We start from the raw sequence: 27962 nt of genomic DNA on the forward strand, positions 1-27962 counted from the left end.
TTGAGATTTGCAAATGTTAGCCACTATATATAAAAATAGATTAAATTTTAAAAAGTTTCTTCTGTATAGCACAGGGAACTATGTTCAATATCTTACAATAACCTCTAGTGAAAAAGAATATGAAAATGAGTATGTGTATGTGTATGCATGACTGGGACATTGTGCTGTATACCACAAATTGACACACTGTAACTGAATGTACTTCAATAACTAATTAATTAATTAATTAACCATCAAAAAAAAAAGAAAGAAACCTACAAACTTGTGGTCAATTAATCTACAACAAAGAAAGCGAGAATATACACTAGAGAACACTCTTCAGTATGTGGTACTGAGAAACTGGACATCTACATGTAAAAAAATGAAACTAGAATATTTTATAACACTATGTACAAAATAAACTAAAAGTGGATTAAAGATCAAAGGCAAGAATGGAAACTATAAAACTCCTTGATTAAACATCAGCAAAACACTCTTTAACATAAATTGTACCCTTATTTTTATGTCTCCTAAGGCAAAGAAAATAAAAGTGAAAATAAACAAATGGGACTAAATAAACTTAGAAACTTTTGCACACAAAGAAACCATCAATTAAAAAAAAGACAATCTACTGAATGAAAATATTTGCAAATAAAACGGCCGATAAGAGATAATATTCAACATATAAACCACTCACACAACTCAACATCATAAGACCATACAACACAGTTTAAAAAGTCGGCAAAAAACCTGAATAGACATTTTTTCCGAAGAGCACGTACAGACGGCCAACGGGCACATGAAAAGATGCTCAACATCGTTAATTATCAAAGCAATGCAAATTACATCCACAATGACTTTCCCCTCACACCTGTCAGAATGGCTATCATCAATAAGAACACAAATAGAAAATGTTGGCAGGATGTGGAGAATGTAAATTGGTGCAGCCAATGTGAAAAGCAGTATGGCAGTTCCTCAAAAAACTAAAAACAGAACTATCTTATGAGCCAGTAATTCCACTCCTTGGTATATATCTGGAAAAAACTAAAACAATGATTTGAAAAGATACATGCACAGCAACACTATTTACAATTGCCAAGATATGGAAGCAATCTCAGTGTCCATCAACAGAGGAAAGGACAAAGAAGATGTAATATACATACATTATACTACTCAATCACTGAAAGAAGAAAATTTGCTATTGGCAGAACACAGGTGGACGTGGAGGGTATTAAGCCAAGCGAAATAAGTCAGAAATAGAAGAACAAATACTGTATGATATCACCTATCTACAAAAGAAAAATAATGAACAAAAAAGAAACAGACTTCAGATTCTGGAGAACAGACTAGTGTTTAGCAGTGGGGAGAAGGAAGGAGATAGGAGAAAGAAAAGGGTAGAGGATTAAGAGGTACTAACTACTATGTACGAAATAAATGTACAAAAAGCTTAAGGATATATTGTACAACACAAGGAATATAACCAGTATTTTATAACAACTATAAATATAACATTAAAAGTTGAGAATCTCTATGCTGTGCACCTGATGCTTTTATAATGTTGTACATCAACTATGCCTCAATTAAAAATATATTAAAACTAAAACACACAAAAAGACATTTTTATCATTTTTAAAATTAACTTACGTGCTTATCTTTACTGTTGCTCTTTATTTCTTCATGCTAGTAAGTTACTAATAGCATCTATGTTTTACACCTGAAGAAATCTCTTTAGAATTGCTTGGCATTCATCAGTTCTCTCAGGTTTTGATTTTCTGGGAATCTGTTAAATTCTCCTTCATTGTGCAGGATAATTTGGTTGTATAAAGAATTCTTTGCTGGAGAGGTGTCACGATGTTGGAGTAGAGAGACTCACAGCTCACCCTTTCCCACAAATACACCAAGAATTACATCTGTAGACCCATTGAGTCACACAGAACACCTACTGAACTGTGGCAGAATGACTCTCACTTCAAAATACAGGAGGATTCCTCACAAAATCCGGTAAGAAAAAAAAAAAGAAAAAAGGAAACTGGTGTGGGACCAGTCCCGTGCAGAGGGAGCAGCAAAGAAAGAAAAGCGCCCTCACGCTGGGATGGTCTCTCTCCAGCTGGGAGGTCAGCAGGGACAGAAATGGAGTTTCTAAGGCTCAGAGGAGAAAAAGGCAACCACTTGGCAGACAGAACGGAGGGTCCCTGTGATCCGAAGCCCCGGACACAAGCCTGCAGGGACAAGCCAGGACTGGCTGCTGGAGATCTGTGATGAGCCGGTGAGGGGGAGGGCAGACCTGGGGCCCACCGCACAAGGCAGCCTCAGGGGACTGGTGGTGGCATTGTGGGCTCTGGCTGGGAGGTGTGCAAAACAGAACACCCTGGAACCCCCATAGAAAAGCACCACTGCTGGTGTAGACGGAGTTGGGGCGCAAGCAGCCGCGCCCAGTAGCCGCTGTCTCCTCCTGACGCCATGTTTGGCGTGTTCTCGCGAAAAGAGAGGTGGGACTTGCTCGTAGCCTCGCGGGGGTTGCGTGGAGGCGGGGCTTAAAGCTGAACCCTTAGCCAGGGGCCCTGCAGCTTCACAGGTGGGATTTGTTTAGAGCCCCAGGCAGAGAGGGTGGATTTACTCCATTGGTGCCTTTGAAAACCTGCAACTCTGGGACAGGCAGTGAGCGGAGTTCTGGCGCCCAGAGTGGGTGATTATGGGTATTGACAACAGGCCAGTGTAACTTTGTGAACCGTACTGTATGCGGAGGCGGGGCTGGGGTCGGCATTGACCCTGTGGTACAGCATAGACTCAGGTGTGTGACTGCACGCTCGCTACAGTGGGTCCTAGCACCTGACACTGGCAGAGCTGTGCTGGTGGTTCAGGGGTCCCAGAACCTGGGAACACCAGAGCAGGTGGCCAACATTCCCACAGCTATGGTGGGACAAGCGCAGCGCCAACAAAGAGTACTTTGTAAACCCTCATGACAAGTGACAGACAACACCACAGAGGGCACCTCCTGGTAGACATCTCCTGTGGAGGTACACTCGGCGACTTCTTCCCAGCTAAAGGGCTCCAACCCTGCCCACCACACACTGCAGCTCAGACACAGGTCTAGAAGCCTCTATTCCAGGAACAGGGGAGCCAACCTATCAAGGCTGTGACAACCACAGAACAAAAAAGGAGGCCCTGCAAAACAACAAGGATCAGGGCAGGCGCCAATCACACCACCAACCACACCCCCAATCAAAGGGATAACAGCCAACACACATGGAAGAAAGATGTGGCAACCATCCATACTAAGAACAGCCCTCAAAACAAAACTATTAGATTCACACAGTCTACACAGGAATTAGATTAAAAAAAAAACTTTAAACTTTAAATTAAAAACAGCCCTAAATTATTTCATTGCTATTAATAGCAGGGTGTATGTATCTTTCTGAATTAATTCTTACTTTGTGGTTGGCTTTATTCCTTTGATAACTATGTAAGTTTAAAAAGCTACAGCTCTAAACATTCTTAGAAATAATGAAGAGTTCATATATGTAAATTTAAGAATATAGGTGCAGTAAAAAAAAAAAAAAGAAATGAGCTATCAATCCATGAAAGACCATGGAATAAACTTAGAAGACATATTACTAAATGAAAGAAACTGGTCTGAAAAGGCTAGAAACTGTACAATTCCAACCAAATGACATTCTGGAAAAGGCACAGCTACAAAAACAATAAAAAGATCGTGGTTTCCAGGCGTTTGGGGAGAGAGAGGGAGGAAGGAATGAATAGATGGAGCACATGAGATTTTTAGGGCAATGAAATTATTTTGTGTACTATAGTGGTGGCTACATGTCATTATGTATTTGTCAAAACCCATAGAATGTATATCAAGAGTGAACCCTACTGCAAACTATGGACTTTGGTTGATAGTAATATGTCCACGCTGGCTCATCAATTATACCTAATATGCCACACTGATGAAGGATGTTGAAGGTAGGGGAGTATATATGTGTGGGTGGGGAGGGCTATGTGTGAACTCTCTGTACTTTCTGCTCAATTCCACTGTGAACCTGAAACTGCTCTAGAAAAAAAAGTCTATTAGTAAAAAAAAAGTTTAAAAAGCCCTTCAAGACCACAGTAGATAACTGATACCCCTAAATCCATAGAGCCAGAGAAACATAAGTAAAATGAAGACACAGAGGAACCACTCCCAATTAAAAGAACAAGAGAAGTCCCCTGAAAGAACGAACAATGAGATATACCTCAACTGTCTACTAGCTCATGACTTCAGAAAGAGTTAAAAGCACTGAAGGAAATAAGAGAGACTATGAATAGAGATGCAGAATACTATAAAAAGGAAATATAAAGAGGAGACAATTAAAAACATAAAACTAAATAGCTGAAAGGGGAGGGTATAGCTCAAATGGTAGAGTGCATGCTTAGCATGCACAAGGACCTGGGTTCAATCCCCAGTACCTCCTCTAAAGGTAAATAAACCTAATTACCTCCCCCACAAAAAAGAAAAACCCCATAAAAAAAACTCAATGGCTGAGATAAGAGCTGAGGAACAAATAAGTGACTTAGAAGACAGGATAACAGAAGTCACCCAATCAAAACAGCAGACAGAAAAGCAAGTAAAAACCAATGAAAACAATATAAGGGAAAGCATGCCAACCCAAGCATAATAGGGGTCCCAGAAGGAAAAGAAAGAGCAAAGGGGATTGAAAAGGTATTTGAAGAAATCATGACTGAAAACTTTCCAACCCTAAAGAAGGAAACACGTATCCACGTACAGGAAGCACAGAGGGTCCCAAACAAGAAGAACTCAAACAGACCTACATCAAGACATAATTATAATTAATATGGCCAAAATTAAAGATAAAGACATGATTCTAAAGGCAGCAAGAGAAAAACAGTTAGTTACACGGGAACCCCCATAAGGCTTTCAGCTGATTTCTCTACACAAACACTGCTGCCCAGGGAGTGGCAAGATATATTCAAAGCCCTGAATGAAACAGCTGCAGCCTAGGATACTCTACCTGGCAAGAGTATCCTTTAGAGTAGAAGGTGAGAGAAAGGATTTCACAGACAAGCAAAAACTAAGAGTTCAGCAATACTAAACCTGTGCTAAAAGAAATATTGAAAAGTCTACTCTAAATAGAAAAGAAACAGGAAGCTATAGAGATGAAGAAAACCATAATTGGAAATGTTGTAACTACAATGAGCTGCAAGGGAATAAACATGAAGATGTAAAAAAAAAAAAAGACATCAAAATCATTAAAGGTGGGAGAGGGGAGCAAGAAAATATAAATTTTTTTCTCTCCTATTTTTTTCTTTTTTTTTTCTTCATTCTTTTTAGGATAGGTTTGAGCCTACATGACTACCTAAAGCAAACAAATATAGTAATAGGTTAACATATCTGAAAAACCACAAAATATGAAAACAAAGGTACGTGTGTATATGCATGACTGGGACACTGTGCTGTACACCAGAGTCTGACAAATTGTAATTTACTGTACTTAAATTAAAAATAAAAAGAACAGGGTAACCACAAATCAAAAGCATACAATAGAGTCACAAAACCCAAAAAAGAAGCCAAGCTAATACAAAAGAAAATTATCAAACCAAAAAAAGAAAAAACATGTTTGCTTTCTACATCTGTGAGTCTGTTTCTATTTTGTAAATAAGTTCATTTGTGTGTTTTTTTTTTGGACCTGGAGATCATCGCTCTAAGTGATGTAAGCCAGAAAGAGAAAGAAAAATTCCATATGGTAACACTCATATGTGGAATCTAAAAAAGAAAAAAGATGTCTGAAATAATACGTTAGGGCAAATCTGGAAATCAGACCTCTACCAGTGCTTTTGTTATGGCTGGATGTTTTGTTTGTAATATTGTTGGCTTGTTTAGTGATTACCTTCTTTGGAAAAAACTCAGGAATGGAAATGCTGGATCATATATTTGTATTAGAATTTTCTTTAGGAATCTCCATACTGTTTTCCATTAGTGGCTGTTCAAATTTACATTCTTATCAGCAGTTCACAAATATTCTCTTTTCTCCACATTCTCACCAACACTTGTTACTCACTGCATTTTGATAATAGCTTTTCTGACAGCTGTGAGATGGCATCTTATTGTGGTTTTGATTTGCATTTCCCTGATAATTTGTGATGCTGAGCATCTTTGCATGTATCTGTTAGTCATCTCTGTGTCTTTTTTGAAAAAATACCTATTTGGGTCCTCTGCCTATTTTTTTAATCAAATTGTTACAAGTTTTTTGATGTTGAGTTGTATGAGTTCTTTGTATGTCTTGATTTTAACCCTTTGTCAGATACATTGTTTGCAAATATCTTCTCCCATTCATTAGGCAGCCTTTTGTTGATAGTTTCCATCATTGTGCAAAAGTTTTTTAGTTTGATGCAGTCCTATTTTTTACTTTTGTTTTTGTTTCCTTTGTCCAAGGAAACTTAGCCAAAAAAATTTTGCTATGACTGACATCAAAGAACATACTACTTACTGTTTCTCCTAGGAGGTTTATGGTTTCATATCTTACATTCAAGTTTTTAACCCATTTTGAGTTCATTTTCATATATACTGTGAGAAAGTAGTCCAAGTGGATTTTTTTTCATGTAGCTCTCCAGTTTTCCCAACACCATTTATTGAAAATGTTCTTCTTCCCACTGTATTTCCTTGTCTTTTTTTCTTCATAGATTAATTGACCATATACAAGTAGGTTTACTTCTGAGCTCTCTAGTGTGTTTCATTGGCCTATATGTCTATTTTTGTGCTAGTACCATACTGTTTTGATTAATGTAGCTTTGTAGTATGACTTGAAAACAGGGAGCATTAAACCTCCAGCTTGCTTCTTTCTCAAGATTGTTTTGGCTCTTCAGATTTATTAGATATTTTTATAGTTATTGTCTAATTCTGTGAAAAATGCCATAGGTATTTCAATAGAGATAGCATTGAATCTTTAGATTGCTTTGTGTAGTATAGTCTATTAAAAATGTTAATTCTTCCAATCCATGAGCATAATATGTGATTCTAATGTTTCTGTCATCTTCAATTTCTTTCATCATAGTCATATTTTTCTGAGTACAGAACTTTTATCTCTTTGTTATATTTATTCTTAGGTATTTTTTAATGCAATTGTAAATGGGATTATTTTCTTAATTTATCTTTATGATTTTTCACTCCTAGTTTTATAATGCAACAGATTTCTGTATACTAATTTTGTATCTTACAACTTTAGTAAATTTATATTTTAGTTCTAACATTTGAGGGGCATCTTTTGTTAACATGGTCTATCACATTGATTGACTTGTGGATATTTAACCATCCTTGCATCCATGGTACAAATCCCACTTGATTGTGGTATTCATTTTAATGTATTGTTGAATAAAGTAGACTAATATTTTGTTGGGGACTTTTACATCTATGTTGACAAATAATACTTTCCTGTACTTTTCTTTCTATGTGGTGCCTTTGCCTGGTTTTGTTATCTGGGTGATGGTGGCCTCATAGAATGAGTTTGACAGCATTTCTTCCTCTTCAAATTTTTGGAACAGATAAGGCTACATGTTAACTCTTCTTTATATGATCAGTTTAATTCACTTGAGAAGACATCTGGTTTGCTGGGGATTTTTAAATTACTGATTCAGTTTCATTACTGGTAATCAGTCTATTCATTTTCTCTCCTGATTCAGTCTTGTAAGATTGTTTATATGTAGGAATTTGTCCATTTCTCCTAAGTTGTGCAGTGCATTGGTGTATATTTGTTTGTAGTAGTCACTAAGCTCTTTTGTATTTCTGTGGTTTCAGTTGTGTCTTCTAATTTGTCATTTCTGATTTTATTTATTTTGGCCATCACATTTCTATTCTTAACAAGTTTCACTAAAGCTTTACAAATGTTATCTTTTCAAAGATCCAGCTCTTAGTGTCATTGATCTTTTCTACTTTTTTAAGTCTCTATTTAATTTATTTCTACTCTGGTCTTTATTATTTCCTTTCTTCCACTAACTTTGGGAGTTGTTTTTTCAGTTGCTAGATGCCAAAAGGCATTTTTATTTTGCTAGTCAAAGTATAGCAATCTAAAGACTAATTTCTAATTTCTGAGGCTTTTATTGATCCATGATATATGTTGGAGCATGCAAGTCTCCATCAATTAAAAAAAAGGATACAAATGCTAGGATCAGGGATTAATAAACTAAAACTGAATTTTACTTGAATACCAAATACATAGTAATGTATACACTTGATAATGGAAGCAATTTTATCTATGGCTTTTATTTTTCTTTTTGGAATTTGATAGAGTTGTCAAACTATTACACCTTGAAATATTAATTAATTAATTTTTAAAAATTGAGTTATAGTCAGTTTACAATGTTGTGTCAATTTCTGGTGTACAGCACAATACTTCAGTCATATAGGACAGACATATATTCATTTTCAAATTCTTTTTAACCGTAAGTTATTACAGGATATCGAATATAGTTCCCTGTGCTATACAGTATAAACAAGATAGAAAATAAGCTCCTTGACATTGATCTTGATAGTGATTTCCTGACTATGAAATGAAAAGCACAAGCAACAAAAATAAAAGTTAATGAGGGGGACCACATCAAACTAAAAACTTCTGCACAGTAAAAGAAGCAATCAACAAAAATAATTTAAAAAGGCAACATACAGAATGGGAGAAAACAGCTGCACACCAGATGTATGGTAAGGGGTTAATATCCAAAATGTAAAAGGAACTCATACAACTCAATGGCCAAAAAGAGAAACGATCCAATCTTAAAATGAGAAGAGTATTTGAATAGGCATTTTTCCAAAAGTCATAGAAATTACCAGCAGGTACATGAAAAGGTGTCCTACATCACTAATCATCAGGGAATTGCAAATCAAAATCATAGCGAGATATCATCTCATTCCTAGAATGGCAATTATCAAAAAGACAAGAGATATCAAAAGGCTGGTGAGGATGTGGAGAAAACTGTGCCCTATGGGTGGGAATGGAAATTGGTGTGGCCACTGTGGAAAATGGCATGACGTCTCCTCACAGAATTAAAAACAGAGTTACCAGGGGAGGGTATAGCTCAGTGGTAGAGTACATATTTTGCATGCATGAGGTCCTGGGTTCAATCCCCAGTATCTCTGTTTTAAAATTTTTTTTAATAAGTAAATGTAAAGCAAATTTTTTTAAATAGAGCAAACATATGATCCAGCAATCATACTTCTGCGTATATATCCAAAGCAAAAGAAATCACTACCTCTAAGAAAATGAAATCAGCATCCCAAAGAGATATCTGCACTCCCATGTGCACTGCAGCATTATGCACAATAGCCAAGCCCTGGAAACAACCTAAATGTTCTTTGACCAATGTATGGATAAAGAAAATGTGAAACATACACATATTACAAACATATATACATACATGTATAGATATAACAAATATGTATATTACAAATACATATATTAACAAAATGTGATATATACATATGAATATTATTCAGCCTTAAAAAGAAGGAAATCCTGCCATTTGAGACACCATGGATGTACCTTGAGGGCATTATGCTAAGTGAAAGTCAGACAGAGAAAGACAAATATTGCATGATCGATATGATTTATATGGGAAATCTAAAAACATGGAACTCGAGTAGAATGGTGGTCGCCAAAAACCAAAGGGTGGGGGAAATGAAGAGAGGTTGGCTAGAGGGTACAAACTTCCAAATATAAGATGAATACGTTCTAGGGAGGTAACATACAGCATGGTGATGATAGTTAAAAACACTGTACTGTATACTTGAAAGTTGCTAAGAGAGGTAACTGTGAGGTGATGGACATATTAACTAACTTTATTATGGTAATCATTGTGTAATACATACATGTATCAAATTACCATGTTGTACACCTTAAATTTATACAATGTTATATGTCAGTTATATCTTACTGGAAACATGGATGTGTCTAGTAATATTACTCATAGTTTTCAAAACTTGGAAGCAACCAAGATGTACTTCATTAAGGGAATGGATAAATAAGCTGTGGTCCATCTGGATAATGGAATCTTACTCAGTGATAAAAAGAAATGAGCTATCAAGCCATGAAAAGACCTCAAAGAACCTAAAATGCAGTACTAAGAGAAGAAGCCAGTCTGAAAAGGCTACACACTGCTATGATACTATAATGATGGATGCACCTCATTATATATTTGTCCAAACCCATAGAACGTACAATGCCAAAAGTGAACCCTAGGTCTAACTGTAGACTGAGTGATTATGATGTGTCAATGTAGGTTCGTCAATTCTAACAATGTACCACTCTGGTAGAGGAGGTTGATAAACTAGCAGGCTATAAATGTGTGGGAGATTGTGATACCTAGGAAATCGCTGTAACTTTCTTTCAATTTTGCTTGCACCTGAAACTGCTCTAATGAAATAAAGGGTTGTTTTTTTTTTAAGTTGGCCCGCCATAAAATCTCTTTTCAGTGTGAGAAAATAAAATGTCTTTCTCTAATTTGAAAATGTATTGAAGATTAAAATGGAGAAAACAATTATAGTTAAGCAGAAATTTACATGCTGTTTCTCCAAAACACTTTGATGATGTTTGAAGAGGCAAGACAAGGACTAACTGCCCCTAAATTGGACATTATGTGTTGGTTGTAACAAAAACTCACGCGGCAAACTGACTCAGTTTTTTAAATAAGACTGCTTGGGAATTCAAAAAGTCACCAGAAGGGGGCAGTCAAATTAAATGCGACATTCTCGGTTTCCTTCTTAAATGTAACTATTTGGAATCCAACTCTGATTTCACAATCTCAAACTGCCTCTGTGCTTTAAAACCATACCCCCTAAAAAAGGGATGTTTAACTTATGATATCCAATGTGCTTCGGAGTGTTCAAAAATGATGAATATTTTGGACACTAAGAGTGGTGTATGATGAATTTATAGATGCAAAGACCTGACTGACAAATAGCTGGTCTACAAAACAAACCTGTTTTGGAGACCTCTGAACGAATTCCTACAAGTCAAAAAGCTCATTGTTGCTAGTTAGTAAAATTCATGCTGAAAAGCTTTAGATGGGAGAATATTTAGCTTGATGTCATCACACTGGAATGACACCGAGAACCTGAGTAATTACGGGCTTGCTCAGAGCAGAGAAGCAAGTCAAAGTGATGTCATCTCAGTATTAACACTACATAAAAGAAAAGAATGTAAAGGTTGCAGTCCATTCAGAGAAGTGTTACTGGAACAGAAAACTTAAAAGAGTAAAAATATCCTACTGTATAATATGGGACAGAAAGAAATGTCATCTTATTTTTATTAATTATAGAATATTATCTAAGTCCTATAGCATTTATGTTCTTTTGCAGTCTTACATACTGTATCTTAAGAATCTTAAGATTAGGAGTTTGGGATTAGGAGATATAAACTACTATATATAAAATAGATCAGCAACAAGGTCTTAAGGTATAGCACAGGGAACTACATTCACTATCTTAATGTATAATGAAAAAGAATATGAAAAAGAACATATATATATAACTGAATCACTATGCTGTACACCAGAAACTAACACATCGTAAATCAACTAAACTTCAGTTTTAAAAAATCTGAAGAATATGGAACAATATAACCTACACTTTTTATATCCAACAGAGTTTAAAAAGTAGTTCAAATAAATTGCTGTATCGGAGGACAGAAACATTATAAACATATATAGACACATTTTTCTTAAGCATATTGTCTGATGTGTTTTCTACTAGTACCTAAGTGCTATAATATTAATTGACACTTGTAGTTTTGTTCAAACAGTAGCATTTACATAACAGAAAAATAAATAATACAGAAAAATGTATCATTTCAAATAAACACCAATTTTCCATATTCTTAGGTTAACATAGTTATCTGTGTGTAATTATTATTTATTACATGATGCCTCTTGTCACGTATGGCTGTCCGGTCTTCGCTCCCTAAGGCCACCAGCCCGGAGCCAAAGACCTCGAAGAAAGGGCCTCTCTCTGGGGCTAGATCGACCTGGAACCCCACCCGACCACCACCCCCTCACAAGCCCCGCCGCCTGATCGCTGGTGCTTCTTTGGCCCCGCCTCCTCAGTGTCCAGGCTCCGCCCCTCATGACCCCTACAGAGCCGTCTCCGAGGTGGACTCGCCTCTTCCGGTTTAGGTTGTCATGGTGGCGCCCCGCCCGCCTTGCCTCGTCTTTTCCGGTCTCAGTCCGGCGTGGCAGAGCAGGCAGGCTGCCTTGGCCCTTTTCAAGCCCTCTCTGTCATGGCGGCGCCCTGACTCTTCTTCCGGCCACAGCCTGTCATGGCGGTGGCCTGAGCAGCCACTCCCAGACCCAGACCTCTACGTTGCCTTGGCTCTTCTTAGTCCCTGCTGCTATGGCGGCGCCCAGGGTTTACCGGAAGTAAGACATCGGAAGTGAGCCGGTGCCTCTGCCCGGAAGCGAGCACGGCGCTGGGAAAGATGGCGGCGGCGGCGGCGGCGGCGGCGGCGGGCAATGCGGTGCCTTGCGGGGCTCGGCCTTGCGGGGCCCGGCCCGCCGGGCAGCCTAAGCCCAAGCCGCAGCCGCGCACTCTCCTTGCCGCCGGGCCGGCGCTCATAGCGAGCGGCGACGAGCTGGTCGCCGCCGTGTGGCCGTACAGACGGCTAGCGCTGCTGCGGCGCCTCTCGGTGCTGCCGTTCGCAGGGCTGCTCTACCCAGCCTGGCTGGGCGCCGCGGCCGCCGGCTACTGGGGCTGGGGCAGCAGCTGGGTGCAGATCCCCGAGGCCGCGCTGCTCGTGCTCGCCACCATCTGCCTCGCGCACGCTCTCACCGTCCTCTCGGGGCATTGGTCCGTGCACGCGCACTGCGCGCTCACCTGCACCCCGGTAAGTGCGCGCGCACGAGCCTGACCCCCGGCATGGTTGGGTCTCACCGCGGATCCCAGCCACTGAGTTCGTGTCCGTCCGCAACCCGGTCTGGTCTCTAATCTGCAGGGCCTGGGTCCCCAGCGGCACCCTCCGCCCTTTAACGCTACCTAAGTCCTGGCCCCGCTGCTGACTTGGCTGTACAGCCCTGCGCAGGTTACTTCCCTTCCGTGGTATGTTCGTTTAAATTGCATAAGGTAATACCTGTTAAAAGCTTAGCGCAGGGCCTTGCATGTGTCGCCTTTCGGTAGGGCTTGTTAAAGCTAGCTCCCATGCCAGCGAGTACTCGGTTGTTTATCCCGTAAACGGTCCTACGTTCTTTGTTGTCTGTCTCCTATCTTGCTTTTCAGATGTGAGGCTAGATCTGTGGGATGGGTTTTCCCGTCTGTGGGGCGTGGTTTGAGAACTGAGCATCAGTACTGCTGGCCAGTGCTCAGAGCCACCCCCTATCCCACCACCACGACCCAAATGAGCTTGAAATGCAGTTAACAGCAGCGTTTAAGAGGAGCAGGAGCTATTTGTGAGCAAGTGGCTTAACTGCTTGGGGTCTCTTTATGTCCATCTGCAAGAGGAGGGTGATGGTAGTGAGCACTGCCCTCAGAATACAAGAGCAAGGTAGTGCACGTGACCCTTAGTCCTGAGATCTGGATGAACAGTTGATATCAGTGACTGTGTCACTGTCCTCTGGGCCTGTGTCTGATGACACCGGCCTGTTTGGAGCCATGGGCCCTGAGGTCCGCCTCCAGCCAGCCTCCCCTCTGATCCCAGGCATGCGTTTGCTGAAGGAAGAAACAGAACAGCACCGAGGGCTACAGAGAAGGAGCCCCCGTCTCTGACTACAAATGTAGACTGAATCCTCTTTCTCTTCTGAGAAAGCGAAATCTTTCTCATCCAGGGGCAGGACTGAACCTTCTGGAGTTAGTGGCTGCAAGTCAGGACGAACTAAGACCCCAGCAAGGGACAAAAGAAAGGAGAGGAGTTGGGGGAAGGGGGCTGACACTCCAAAACTTCCAACTGCTTTTTAGCCTGCAGCTGAAAAGTGTGACTATTAACTTCCTCTCCAGGGATGGAGAAGAAAGAAGAGCTAAGCAGCTATAGGGTTGGGACAGGCAGGTCTGGGTTTGCATGAGAGATTTCAGACAGGGGTGCTTCTGCTCTCTGGGTTTCAGTTTCCCCTTGTGTAAAGTGAGAACCGTAACACCTCCCTCAGGGTGCCATTGTAAGAAGAAACTGTGGTGACATCTGCAAAGTGCCTGAAATGGACTTGCCCGGCTTTGCACTTTTTTCCGTGGTTTTGCACTTTTTTCCATGGCGTCACCAGAGTTTACAGTTATGTCTTTTGTCGTTATGTTCTGCCTGCTTTGGTGGCCCGTGAACTCCTAGAGGGGCAGGGCTTTGTTTCTCAGGGTCACCGCCTCTGGTGGAGCAGTTAGGATGGATGCAGCTCACAGAATGAGGGAGCACTAATTCAGCTCCATTCAGCCCCTCCACCTATCAGGTGCTGGGGAAATAGCAGTGAACCAAACACAAAACTCCTTGCTTTCATTGGCATTAGTTGGGGTGCTAGAACTTGTACTCCGCCGTCAGTTCTAAAGACAGAAAATAGGACCAGGACTTTGTGAGGTAAGCTTAGATGGAGCATCAGGGGCAGCTTCCTGAGATGGTGACGTTGGAGTAAAGGCCTTTGAAGCAGGTGTGTGACCATGCGATCCAGGCAGAGAAAACAGCATGTGCCAAGCCCCTTCGCTGAGCAAGGATGAGCCTCATCGCCTCTCCCGTGTCACTCGAGGAAACAGCAACAATAGCAATGGGGGCGGAGGGCAGAGCAGGAGCAGCAGGCCAGGTGGGCTGTGACAGGGCTTGGCTCCTAGGGACAGCATTCTTCCTGTCTGAGTCAGTCTTCAGCAGGAGAGCCCTGGGTGTTGGGTGCTGTTCGTGATCCTAGCTTTACGATCTGGGCGGGGCCAGAGGCACAGTAAAGTGCTGTCCCTTGTCCCAGTGTCAGGCAGGGGAGTGGCCAAGCCAGCACCCAGAGCCCAGGGGCGTGTTCCAGAACATGTCCACAGAGCTGCAGGGCCCACCACCTCCCCCGAGTGGAGGCAGTGGAGCTGGGGCTTAAGCAGCACTTTGACCCTGGCAGGAGTACGACCCCAGCAAGGCGACCTTCGTGAAGGTGGTGCCGACTCCCAACAATGGCTCCACAGAGCTCGTGGCCCTGCACCGTGATGAGGTAGGGACCACCTGCTGGACGCACCTTCCCCCTCCCCAGCGTGGGGCTTGTGTGGGATTCTCCAGGCACTGCCATTCCCAGGTCAGGGGCCTCTGCCACACACACACACCTCCCACAGGGGGAAGATGGGCAGGAGGTGCTGTCCTTCGAATTCCAGAAGATCAAGTATTCCTACGATGCCCTGGAGAAGAAGCGCTTCCTCCCCGTGGCCTTTCCTGTGGGAAATGCTTTCTCATACTACCAGAGCAATAGGGGGTTCCAGGAGGACTCGGAGATCCGCGCAGCCGAGAAGAAGTTTGGGAGCAACAAGTGAGTCTTGACATCCTCGTGCGTTGCCCCTGCTGTCACGGGGCTAGGGCTCTGCCTTGTGGTCACAGGTCAGGTCCCTGTCCCAACTAGTGGCTCCTTTCCCGTTCATTTATGCCCTGTGGTTTGGAGGAGTCCACCTTTTCAACAGAACATCCCAGGTAATGTGGCAGATGTCCTTTGAGAAACATGCTCTAGTCTAGTCTCCCCTAAACTTCCCTGCTGATAGGAACCCCCTTGGAGGGCCACAGCTGGGAGCCCTTCCCCGTGGCGTGTGTAGCTCTTCACGGGAGCCTAGCCCGGGGCTGCTCATCCTTGTCTTGCTGTTGTAAACTTCCTCTTTTAAATTCTTTCTATAAATGTGAATTCCTGCCATTCTTAATCATACATATCCCAACACTTTATGAATGGTGATTTCAAAAGATGTCGGTAATCAGAACAGCTCTGATTTGTACGGGGTAGAATACAGATGCTCTGTACACACTCCTTTAATCTCCCCCAAAACCACCGGTGTTGACACGAGGCTGGAAGAGATCAGAGCTGGATTTCAAAGCCCCCGTCCTGGTCATGGTGATAATTGCGCTTGACCTGAAAATGCTCAGAACCTCTCAGGAATCATTTCTTCACCTAATTGCTTTTCACAAGTTACAAACACGTTACCACAACCAGTGATCTAATAGGAAGGTTTATAGAAAACGGTTACTGATCCTCCCCCCACCCCCGGCAGCCTGAGATGTCTCCTTTCACACCACCCTCCCTTATGCAGAGGCACCCCACACAATCCAGGGTGGGGCTCCATTAATTTTTATTGCAGTGGGGCCACTGCAGTTTCTTTTTCTCAAATCCCATGTCCTGGACATCCCTCCAGTTCTCCAGGGCAGGGTGAGGTGGCCCTAGTTGACCTGGCCAGACAGGGCCACCACACACAGTGCTGCAGAACATGCCTTGGGCCCCGCTCCTCGAATTCCAGGGCTTTTATTCACGGAGTCTTTGGCAAATTTCAGCTCCATAGTTGGTGGGGCTCAGGCCCTGTATTTCAGGCCCCAGGGAGTTGCCACAGCACCCGCTGCCAGGCCTCCTCTGTGCAGCTTCAGGGGTCCTGTCCCACAGTCCGTCGTTCCTTCTCCTCTTCCCTTGTCATTCATCCAGAAGATAGTATCTTGCCTCCCTCACCTCGCACCAGCGCCACGCAGAGGGGCAGTCAGCGTGCCTGCTCCAGTGTCTCGTGGACAAGGAGAGCCGTAGTTGAATGGAGCATCCCAGGTGTCCGGAAGCTCGTCAGGGCTCCTAGTTTCCTAAGAAGGCCTCTGGTGCCCCCAAGTAGAGGTGTCGAGTGGGTTCTCCCACTGTGAACAGGGCATGGCGTCTGATCTCTTTTAGGGCCGAGATGGTGGTGCCTGACTTCTCAGAGCTGTTCAAGGAGAGAGCCACAGCGCCCTTCTTTGTGTTCCAGGTAAAGCAGCAGCTCTGGCCCTTCCCCCCACCCTGTTCCTTGGGGCTTTCATAGCCAGCGCAACCTGTGTCCACATCCAGACCCTAAAACCGCTCCCTGTCCTCGTGATCAGAGCCCATGGGGAGAGTGGCCCTTGGTGTACCATCCAGTCCTCAGGCATCTCCCTGCGTTCCCGGAAACAGACAGGCCCGTGTCGCACAGGTGTTCTGCGTGGGACTCTGGTGTCTGGATGAGTACTGGTACTACAGTGTCTTCACACTCTCCATGCTGGTGGCCTTCGAGGCCTCCCTGGTGCAGCAGCAGATGCGGAACATGTCAGAGATCAGGAAGATGGGCAACAAGCCCCACATGATCCAGGTGTGGCCAGTTGGGAGACGGGTGGGTAGGAGGGTCCCTGCAGTCTTGGGGTGGGTGTGGTGGGGGTGCTCCCCAAAGCTAACGATTCACCACCCCGGCCCAGGTCTACCGAAGCCGGAAGTGGAGGCCCGTCGCCAGCGATGAGATTGTTCCCGGAGACATTGTCTCAATCGGTGAGGCCCAGTCCTGCTCCATGCCAGTGGGAGCCCCTGCCTCAGGCTTCTGTCCAAACCTCCCGTCCCTGGCCTGCAGGCCGCTCTCCGCAGGAGAACCTGGTGCCATGCGACGTGCTGCTGTTGCGGGGCCGCTGCATTGTGGATGAGGCCATGCTCACCGGAGAGTCAGTGCCCCAGATGAAGGTGCTGGGTCAGGAGTGGGGGAGAGAGGCGGTCCTCAGTCTGCTCAGGCATGTCGCTATCCCATTCACTGAGGAGGAAACAGGCCGGGGAAGGGCAGGTAGCTTGGCCAGGATCCTGCCCAGATGCAGATGGAGGAGGGACGAGCCCCCAGCCCAGGAGACAGGAGGCAGATAGAGGGGGCACAGCATCTGATGGAGCTGCTGGGTTTCCTGGCGGGTCAGCATGCTGGACAGAGGGGAGCTGGGTGGTAATAAGGAGAGGGATGAAGATAAGAGGTCAGGAGCATCATGGGGTATCAGGCATCCTGAGCCCTCAGGCTGAGGTGGCTGACAGGAATGGGGTGGGGGAGCTGTGAATCTGGGGTGAGTCCAGTTTCAGGGTTACAGGGAGTCATTGTTGCACATGCAGGAGAGAAGAGAAAGCAGGGCCCTACCCCTGACGAGGTACACCAGGTTGGGTGGGGAGCCCTGTAAGGTCAGGCGGGCTCCTCCCAGCCCCAGGGTCCAGCTCTCCAGACTGGGGTCAGAGAAGGAGGCCAAGGTGGGACTAGCCATCAACTTTACCATCCTCCCCTCCTCCCAGGAGCCCATCGAAGACCTCAGCCCCAGCCGAGTTCTGGACCTCCAGGCCGACTCCCGGCTCCATGTCATCTTTGGGGGCACCAAGGTGGTTCAGCACATCCCCCCCCAGAAGGCCACCACCGGCCTGAAGCGTAGGTGCCTCAGGGGCGTCTGGGGGTATCCTAGCCCCACCGTCTCCACACCTCCGACATCTGCTTGGCTCTGAGAGAATCGGGACAAGCAGACACAAATGATGGCTCTGCTTTGTCTCCCCAGCGGTCGACAACGGGTGTGTGGCGTACGTCCTGAGGACTGGATTCAACACATCCCAGGTGCGGCACCTTGCCCACTTCTGAGGAGGGTGGTCCCTGGGACAGATGGTGGACAGTTGCAAAGGCAACTTTTTCAGACCCCACAATGTCCACCCCACAGTCTCCCTGACAGCCTGTACTGGGCTGAGGGCCAGAGCGCAGAGACAAGCCCCAGACCAGGCCCACTCTCCCCACTCAGGTTCTGGTGAGGAGCACAGACAGCAGCAGGCTTGGGGATCTGTGATCACAGCCTTTGTAAACTCTCCTCAGGCGGCATGAGGGCTCTCTGGTAGAGGTGATGGTCAGACCTCCTGGATAACTCATCCCCCTCATCTTGGCCACTTCCTTCCCCGACCCCCAGGCTTCAGCCATTGGTCTCTAACTCTATATGTGCTGTCAGCTGGGTTGCAGCTGCCCACATAGCTGTGTCCGGCCGGGGCAGGCGCTCCTCCTCAGCAGAGGGAGAATCTGGCCCTGATGCTTTTAGGCCTGGGAGGCTGCCACCCTCCCAGGAAAGACCTCCATCCCTCTGTCCCTCCAGGGCAAGCTGCTGCGCACGATCCTCTTCGGGGTCAAGAGGGTGACAGCGAACAACCTGGAGACCTTCATCTTCATCCTCTTCCTCCTCGTCTTTGCCATTGCAGCAGCTGCCTACGTGTGGATCGAAGGTAAGCATCATGACCTCCTCCGCCACATCTGCCGGGTCCCATGCCTGTGGCCCCCAGGCTGGCAGGCCTTGTCTTTGCAGGTACCAAGGACCCCAGCCGGAACCGCTACAAGCTGTTTCTGGAATGCACGCTGATCCTCACTTCAGTCGTGCCCCCTGAGCTGCCCATTGAGCTGTCTCTGGCCGTCAACACCTCCCTCATTGCTCTGGCCAAGCTCTGTGAGTTTCTGGGGCAGGGCTGGGGTCCCCAGCGGGCTGGGCCCTGACAGGACCCCTGACCCTGGCTCCCACCTCCCAGACATGTACTGCACGGAACCATTCCGGATCCCCTTCGCCGGCAAGGTGGAGGTGTGCTGCTTTGACAAGACAGGGACCTTGACCAGCGACAGCCTGGTGGTGCGCGGTGTGGCTGGGCTCCGGTGAGCATGGGGAGTCTGGGTGGCAAGGCTTTCTGGGAGCTCGGGACAGACAGCTGCCCAGCCCAAGCCTTCGAAGTGAGGGCCTGTCACAGACCCTACCACAGAGGTCCACTCCCCAGGCAGTCCTCAATGTGAGTGACAGTGGCAGGGGCTCAGCTTGGGCCCCAGACAACCACGTGACCTCTGGGGGCATCTGTGAGACAGGTGCAGGTGTCACAAGGACCAAGCTAACACCCCGCATCCTCCCCACAGTGACTGGCAAGGGGCATGGGGGCCTGTCCCTCATCCTGAGTGGCACTTGCCAGGGGTTCTTCCACCTTGTAACGAGCTGTTCCTCATCCTTGCAGAGATGGGAAGGAGGTGACCCCTGTGTCCCACATCCCCATAGAAACACACCGGGCTCTGGCCTCGTGCCACTCCCTCATGCAGCTGGATGACGGCACCCTTGTGGGTGACCCCCTTGAGAAAGCCATGCTGACGGCCGTAGACTGGACGCTGACCAAAGGTGAGGGGCTTATGCAGGCGGGCTGTACCTCTCAGATACCTGTGTGTCCAGCTTGGGCAAGCGGGTGGGCACAGGCTCACCTCTGACCTGGAGTAGGGTCCTTCACGGCCAGATCTCCCAGCTCTGACCCCTCCCGGAGCCAGGAGTTCCTGCAGGCCCCGGATCTGGAGGATGTGGGAGGAAGGGGGCGGAGGGAGGAAGGGCTCGGAGGGGGCAGGCGGGGGCTTGGCTGCCTCTTTGGAGCGAAGGCCCTCAGGACTCGTGCTTATTTGTTTCCAGATGAGAAAGTATTCCCCCGAAGTATTAAAACTCAGGGGCTGAAAATTCACCAGCGCTTTCATTTTGCCAGTGCCCTAAAGCGAATGTCCGTGCTCGCCTCCTATGAGAAGCTCGGCTCCACCGACCTCTGCTACATCGCGGCTGTGAAGGGGGCCCCCGAAACCCTGCACTCCATGGTGAGCCAGCCCCGGCCCGGGGGGAGGGGGTGGGGGTGGGGCGGTCGGTGACATCCCCCTGCGTTCCCTGCAGTTCGCCCAGTGCCCAAATGACTACCACCACATCCACACGGAGATTTCCCGGGAAGGAGCCCGTGTCCTGGCGCTGGGGTACAAGGAGTTGGGGCACCTCACCCACCAGCAGGTAAGGGTCCAGGCTCCCCACCTGCCAGCCCATCGTCCATGTTACCTTAAATCCCCTGTAGCACCACCGTGAGCATGTACAATTTGGTCTTCTTCCTCCCCAGACTTTAACCTTGGAGGCCCCAGTGGCACTCAATCCTTGATACCTTCTCCTCCCATGCATGCCCCACCCTCCATGAGACCCCATCCCATCCCAGAGCCCAGGACTGCTCCCTAGAGAGCACACCCAGGCCTCACCTGCTATCCTCACACCCATGGGTCCTCACACCACCTTGGGGGGTTCCTGGAAGCACCTTAGACTCCATCTCCAGCCCAACTCCACCCCTGCCCTGCCCAACTACCTGGTCACTGCATGGTCTTGGGACATCCCCAGCCCTCAGTCACATCCCACGTCCCATCGGCTGTAGGCTCTCCTCCCACCTCCACCACCAACACTGCTCTTTTACCTGCTTCTATCTTGGCCCTCATCCAAGTGGCTCCCATCTGCTTGGACCCAGTAGCCATGAGAGCCTTCCAGAATGTACACTAACCAGGTCACACCTCTGTGTTCAGAGCCCTAGTCAAGGCCCATTCTTGAGCCTTGTCACAGACACCCTCAGAACCACCGTGCTTTGTGCCACTCACAACCCTCTCTGCCCCGTTCCCCTGCCTTCTCTCTCGTGGTACTCAATGCTCTGATTTCTGTGGTTTTCTTTATTACATGTCTCCTGCAAGAGAAGGCAGGCTCCTTGAGGGTGGAGATTTTTTGGTTTCTGGTATAAAATAGAGGGTGAACTCATGCTCAGTGGTCATCAAAGGAGAGTCCCAACTTTCCTGTCTTGGAAGCTGAGTCAGAGGAGCTCGCTGTTGTCCACACTAGGGGGTATAGAGGCACCATCGGGTGGCCAGGACCACCCAGCCACCACTGGGCCCCTCTGCCACCAGGGTGGCACACCTCTCACCTTCTGACCCTCTAGTGTCCCTCCTGCAAGGATAGGGCCTTCCCTGTTAGAGCCTGGAAAATGGAGGGGGAGGGACAGGTCATGAGGGCACTCCTATGTTCATCCACAGGCCCGAGAGGTCAAGCGTGAGGCCCTGGAGTGCAACCTCAAGTTCGTCGGCTTCATTGTGGTCTCCTGCCCACTCAAGGCTGACTCCAAGGCTGTGATCCGCGAGATCCAGAATGCCTCCCACCGGGTACGGCCACTGGACCCCTCCCCAGCAAGCCCCATGGGTGGGCAGTCTTGGTCACTCCTTACAGGGAGGGGGGATGTGACAGTAGAGGACAGTTCCATCCTCAGTGTGTCTCGGGTGTTGGAGGCAAAGATTCAGTGGATTTTGGCTGAGCTCCCCCATGGCTTGGGTACTAGTCCTATCCTGGGCCTGAGGATGCTCTGGGACCCGGCCTGTGTCCACCCTTTGCACATCATTTCCCTGGGCCCCTAGTATCCCTGGGAGATGAGGGCTGGGTCGGAGGATGTGGAGGCAGCACACAGACAGGCCATGTCTGACCCAGTGGCTTTTATCTGTCAGTCCTGGTGGTTTGCATTGTCTAGTTTGGGAGTCAGGATATAGTTTAGGGTGTGGGAGGTGAACCGGCAGTGTAACAGGGAGGTGACATGATTAGTCCTCACCTGGCCCTAAGCAGTGAAGGCCCATGTTCCCATCACCGGGGTCTAAGCCAGGAGGCTGGAGCTTGTGTCATACCCATCCCCAACCCCTACCTAGGGCATCTACGAAGCCCAGAGTGCCCATGCCTGCCCATGCCGAGAGCTGGTTCTTAGTTTGCATTATAGATGAAGGCTATTGGTGTTCTTTGAAAGACACAAGTAAACATATCCATTGTAGGAAAAACCACCAGGTGGGGCAGATTGTGGCCCTTGGCAGCCCAATCCCTCTCAGGGGACCAAGAACTCCCACTACGGCTTCCTTAGAGGGAACTTGGCTCTAGGTCTCTAGCCTGGATTTCTGACCCACTGAGCTTCCACCCTCTCCCTTCAGGTGGTCATGATCACCGGTGACAACCCCCTCACTGCCTGCCACGTGGCTCAGGAGCTGCACTTCATTGAAAAGGCTCACACGCTGATCCTGCATCCTGCCACAGAAAAAGGTGAGGCTTCGTGTGGTCATGAGCTGGGGGGACCCTGAGTCTAAGAAACAGCTCCCGCCTAGTGGCTTACCTGTGTGCACACCCAGTGGCATCTAGTACCTGTGACACAGGCCTGTGGATCACAGCCCTGCCCCATGCTCAGGCTTGGGCTGTCTGGCCAAGGAGCTCCCCCACCAGCCTGTGCAGCAGCACGTGGGCGGTCACTGGTTCCAGGACTAGTGATGACTTAACAATCTTAAGGCAGTTGGTTGTAATCACACCAGCCCACGTTTCATATCCTCCCGCCCACCCTAGGCCTGGCTGGCGGCATGTGCATAGCAAGTGCTCCTCTCCTAAGCCCATGGACTGCTGGTGCTCACGGTTGGCATGGCCAGACCTGGGGCAGAGGGCTTGGTTTGGAAGACCATGCTGGCCCCTTTACCTCACACAGGAGGGCTTGCCATCTCCATACCACATAGGAGGAAGCCAGCCAGGTCAGGGTTTGGGACCTCTCCCTTAAAGATAACGAAACAGAGAAGTAAACCCACCCACCTACATCACTTGGTGACACTGTGACTAAGGATTTGAACTCATGTCCTGACTTCAGAGTTCATGGTCTCTGACCTCTCCAGAGTAACCAAATTGCTTGCAAGTGGTGCCTCAGAATTGGACCAGTTAAGGGGTAGATCCAAGTCCCAGCCCCTCTGTCTGGTGGGGAGGGAGTCTGTCAAATGCTATAGGATGGCACCCAGTGCAGAGCATGGCTTAGGAGCAGGATGTACCTTGTTCCTAAGGAGTGTCGCCAGGCTGCAGACCAGGGATGGGCGCTGGTGTGGTGGCCTGGCCTAGGGAGGGCTCCAGAATCTCCAGCCCTTCTCTCAGTCTGCACTGTTGATCCCAGGTGTCAGTCCTAGACCCAGGCTCTAGGCTTTTCCAGAGCCTGGAGATTGTAGGCAGGTGGCCCAGGGGTGGCTGCCAAGACTGTTGATTGGCCAGCAAAGCTGCTCTAACAAAACAGCCACAACAAAAGCCAGGTGGCGCTCGCTTTCCCTCCAGGCTGAGACAGCTCAGGGCAAACTGCCCAGGCTGAGAGGGCTGATGGGCTGCCCTCAGCTGCCCTTGGTGCTCAGTGTCTGTGCCTAGATCAGCCAGCTAGAAACAGGAAGTGGCTAACAAGCAGTCTGCCCAGGGGGAGTGTCCGGGGTGCCCTGGCCCTAGGAGAACAGAGTTTCAGACAGGGCCCCAGGGGTAGGGGGAAGTCAGGCTGCCTGAGTTTGAGTCTGTCATATGATCTTAGGTCAGTGGCCCAAGCCCTGGGTTTTCAGATCCTTTGTCTGTGTCTAAGGTTCTGTGGATGCCCTCTGCAGGGTGCCCAGGGTCTGGGGTACAGGTTGGTGTGGATCGGGGTTGGGAGGAATAAGGTGGGATGGGGGCCGCGAAGGTGCTCCAGAGAGGACAGGCTAGGACTGCACATGTGGGGTTCAAGTGAGGAAGTCCACCTGAGTAGCTGTGCCCCATCCCTGACCCTGGGCGCTGGCCCTGCAGGTCAACCATGCGAGTGGCGCTCCATCGATGGCAGCATTGTGCTGCCCCTGGCCCAAGGCTCCCCAAAGGCGCTGGCCCTGGAGCATGCACTGTGCCTCACGGGCGATGGCCTGGCCCATCTGCAGGCTGAGGACCCCCAGCTGCTGCTTCGCCTCATCCCCTACGTGCAGGTGTTTGCCCGAGTGGCCCCCAAACAGAAGGTGGGTACCATGGGTGGCAGAGGGCAGGCAGAGCCCTGGGGACAGCACACAGCCCTCACTTGGCCCATCTCTGCCCAAATAGGAGTTTGTCATCACCAGCCTGAAGGAGTTGGGCTACGTGACCCTCATGTGTGGGGACGGCACCAATGACGTGGGTGCCCTGAAGCATGCTGACGTGGGTGAGCCCTGGGCTTGAGGGCTGTTTCTTCCTTAACTGTCTGCCAACACTGGCATAGCATCAGGGACACATCACTGGGCAAGTTCTGCCAGGAGGCAGTAGTGAGGGTATGGGGTCAGGGGCCAGTGGGACTAGGGATCTGAAGGGCTCTAAGGCCAGGAAGGGACACAAGTGTGTGAGGAACAGTGTGGCAGGGGCCACCAGGACCTCTGGGAGAGTGGGAACCCCCTTTGTTGGAAATCAGTTTTGATCTGTCTAGTGTTACATGCTTTATCTGGGTTTTGTTTTTCAAGTAGTTTGTGGAAAGTAAGACAGGCTCTCTGAGGCACTTCTGGGGATGGGTGGTTGGGTGAGATGGGGAGGTCTCTAGCTGCACTGAGCAGACCCTCCGGTCTATGCTCCATGCTGGCCTCACAGACCTGGGGTGCCTGGGGTGACAGGCTCCCTCTGGCTTCTAACACACACTCTCCCACCAGGTGTGGCCCTCCTGGCCAACGCCCCTGAGCGGGTCATCGAGCGGCGGCGGCGGCCCCGGGACAGCCCCGTCCTGAGCAACAGTGGAGGCAGGGCCACCTCCAGAGTGGCCAAGCAGAGGTCGGGGCTCCCACCCCCGGAGGAGCAGCTGGCCTCCCATCGGGTGAGTCTCAGAAGGGGAGCACTAGCGCCCCCTTGTGGTCAGGTCTCACCCCCTGCTGCCTGCCTCACAGGACCGCCTGAGCCAGGTGCTGCGGGACCTGGAGGACGAGAGCACACCCATCGTGAAGCTGGGGGATGCCAGCATCGCAGCGCCCTTCACCTCCAAGCTCTCCTCCATCCAGTGCAGTGAGTCCTGCTCCCTGCTCCTCCCCTGTCCCATCCCTAGACCCGTCCCACCTGGACCCATGCCCACACCTGCCTTCCCTCACAGTTTGCCACGTGATCAAGCAGGGCCGCTGCACGCTGGTGACCACGCTGCAGATGTTCAAGATCCTGGCGCTCAATGCCCTCATCTTGGCCTACAGCCAGAGTGTCCTCTACCTGGAGGGAGTCAAGTTCAGTGACTTCCAGGCCACGCTGCAGGGGCTGCTGCTGGCTGGCTGTTTCCTCTTCATTTCCCGCTCCAAGGTGGGCCAGGACCCTGAGCAAAGCAGGGGCTCCCGCCCCAGCCCCCAGTGCTCTGCGCTTTTCTGAGCCATAGTGCCTGCCCCGGTGGTGCTGGGAGGCTTTTTGGATTGATGACCAGTAATGCTCGGGCCAGAGCAGGCTTTTACAGGCGTCACTGCTTGTCCGTTTTGTTCTCACAGCAGCCCTCAGGGTGGGAACCATCATTCCCAAGTTACAAATGGGAATCGGGGCAGGGTAGGTGCCCTCTGAGGCGCTTCAGAGTGTCACAACTTGGACCCAGCACTGTCCACAGGCTGCGTTCTCAGGTGGGCCACACAGGTGTGGAGGGAACCTATGGGGAAACAAATACCAAGGCCACTCGGAAAGTACGCAGTGCTGAGAAGAACACCAAGTGAGTCACACGGGCTGTGGGGAGTGGCCTCAGGATGGGTCAGGGAAGCCTGTGTGATGCTGACATTCAGACCAGTGCATAACCAGTGTGGGAACCGGACAGGAGCTAGGAGGAAAGGGCATGTTCCGAAGATGGTCATGGGCTGATGCGAGGAGGCCCTGGTGGCCAGGGAGGATGGAAGGTGGACTGGTTGACCATGCACGCCCCGTAAGCCACAATGAGGGCTTTAAGTTTATTCCAGAGCCAGGATGGGGTGGAACTTAAGCCCCTTGTGGCTGCTGCACAGAGCCTAGGCATTGAGCAAGGCTGGGATGGCATCTGGGCTGCAGGTTTAGAGGGCGCGCAGGGTTCTGGAGACTGGTGCCAACCCATAACCCCCAGAGTTTGGTGACTACTCTCTGTAAGGCCTGCCACGAAGCAGGGTAGGCAGGTGACCGCAGGGTGACCCTGGGCCCTGACCTCCACCCTGCTGCTGCAGCCCCTCAAGACCCTCTCCCGAGAGCGGCCCCTGCCCAACATCTTCAACCTCTATACCATCCTCACGGTCCTGCTCCAGTTCTGCGTGCACTTCGTGAGTCTCGTCTACCTGTACAGTGAGGCCCAGGCCCGGAGCCCCGAGAAGTGAGTTCCTGCATTGGGGTAGGATGGGGTGTTCCCAAAGGAGGCAGCATCCCTGTGGTAGAGGGTGGCAGGAAGAACACACTGGCGTTGGCCTGGGTGACCAGGGCCAGGCCAGCAGGATCTGCCAAGCAGAGCCCTAGCTCTCTGCAGGGGCTCTGACCCCCATGTCTCCCTGTAGGCAGGAGCAGTTTGTGGACCTGTACAAAGAATTTGAGCCAAGCCTAGTCAACAGCACAGTGTACATCATGGCCATGGCCATGCAGATGGCCACCTTCGCCATCAACTACAAGGTGAGGCCTGGCCCCTGCCTGAGCACACCCTGCCCACCCTCTGGGCCCCCACAACACACAGCTGTCTATCCGTTTGTCCCCACAGGGCCCACCCTTCATGGAGAGCCTGCCCGAGAACAGGCCTCTGGTGTGGAGCCTGGCCGTGTCTCTCCTGGCCATCGTGGGCCTGCTAGTTGGCTCCTCGCCTGACTTCAACAGCCAGTTTGGACTCGTGGACATCCCTGTGGAGGTGAGTGGCCCCTTAGACATGGTCTTGGGACTCAACCTGGATCCATCAGCAGGCACCCAACTCACCAGCACTCCCTGCTCCACAGTTCAAGCTGGTCATCGCCCAGGTCCTGCTCCTGGACTTCTGCTTGGCACTCCTGGCCGACCGCGTCCTGCAGTTCTTCCTGGGGACTCCAAAGCTGAAAGTGCCTTCCTGAGACGGCGGTGCTGGCACCTGCTGCCCACCCTGCTGCCGCTGGGCAGGAGCCCTACAAGGGCCCCAGGAGGGAACACTGCCCCCACGGTGAGGCTGATTTGGCCTTGCCCACCAAGACTGAACTGGGACACCCCCACCCTACCTACTATGGCCGTCTGAGGGCCTGGCTGGCAGAACCAGCCCTGGGCCAGCCCCTTTGGTAAATAAAGCAGCATCCATGATTTTAAAAGCTCTGCCTCCATCTCTCTCTGTGCCACAGAAGGGGTCATTGGGTGGGTGGGGGGCAGGGTGTTCACTGAGGAAGGTCCTGGCACCCTCCTGGGCCATGTGAAGTTCTAATCTCTCTCTGCAACACATTTCAGCTCTTGGACAGGCCAAGCTCAGAGCCCAGAGAGCTCTGCACATTTCCTGGTTTCACAAGCACTGCCACATTTCTGTGGTCTCTCGGCTTCATGTTT

At 49.0% G+C, this 27962-nt stretch overlaps 1 protein-coding gene and 1 non-coding gene across 2 annotated transcripts; both read left to right on the top strand.

Moving 5' to 3' along the window:
* Window positions 1–9030: 9030 nt before the first annotated feature.
* TRNAA-UGC (transfer RNA alanine (anticodon UGC)) lies at window positions 9031–9103 on the top strand. The gene has a single exon. It is a non-coding gene; the product is annotated as a tRNA-Ala (tRNA).
* Window positions 9104–12401: 3298 nt separating this feature from the next.
* On the top strand, window positions 12402–27733 carry ATP13A1 (ATPase 13A1). The gene is made up of 26 exons (XM_006199016.4): window positions 12402–12839; window positions 15019–15108; window positions 15227–15417; window positions 16795–16867; window positions 17069–17224; window positions 17328–17397; window positions 17477–17583; window positions 18166–18295; window positions 18420–18475; window positions 18996–19122; window positions 19203–19340; window positions 19420–19540; window positions 19888–20045; window positions 20325–20500; window positions 20574–20684; window positions 21734–21859; window positions 22664–22772; window positions 24297–24496; window positions 24579–24675; window positions 25151–25311; window positions 25382–25496; window positions 25582–25778; window positions 26648–26790; window positions 26969–27080; window positions 27166–27309; window positions 27395–27733. Exons 1-26 carry the CDS (start codon window positions 12435–12437, stop codon window positions 27503–27505), a joined length of 3624 nt encoding a protein of 1207 aa, XP_006199078.2. The 5' UTR covers window positions 12402–12434; the 3' UTR covers window positions 27506–27733.
* The last annotated feature ends 229 nt before the right edge of the window (window positions 27734–27962 follow it).

Source organism: Vicugna pacos, chromosome 22 (assembly GCF_048564905.1).
Source record: "Vicugna pacos chromosome 22, VicPac4, whole genome shotgun sequence".
Taxonomy (NCBI): domain Eukaryota; kingdom Metazoa; phylum Chordata; class Mammalia; order Artiodactyla; family Camelidae; genus Vicugna; species Vicugna pacos.

What these genes read in the sequence shown, in the direction of transcription:
- ATP13A1 (XM_006199016.4), top strand. Translation starts at nt 12,435, where the DNA reads ATGGCGGCGGCGGCGGCGGCGGCGGCGGCGGGCAATGCGGTGCCTTGC. An exon ending in TGGCCCTGCACCGTGATGAG is followed by an intron (nt 15,109 to 15,226) that starts GTAGGGACCACC and finishes CACCTCCCACAG; the next exon opens with GGGGAAGATGGGCAGGAGGT. An exon ending in GCTCTCCTCCATCCAGTGCA is followed by an intron (nt 25,497 to 25,581) that starts GTGAGTCCTGCT and finishes CTTCCCTCACAG; the next exon opens with TTTGCCACGTGATCAAGCAG.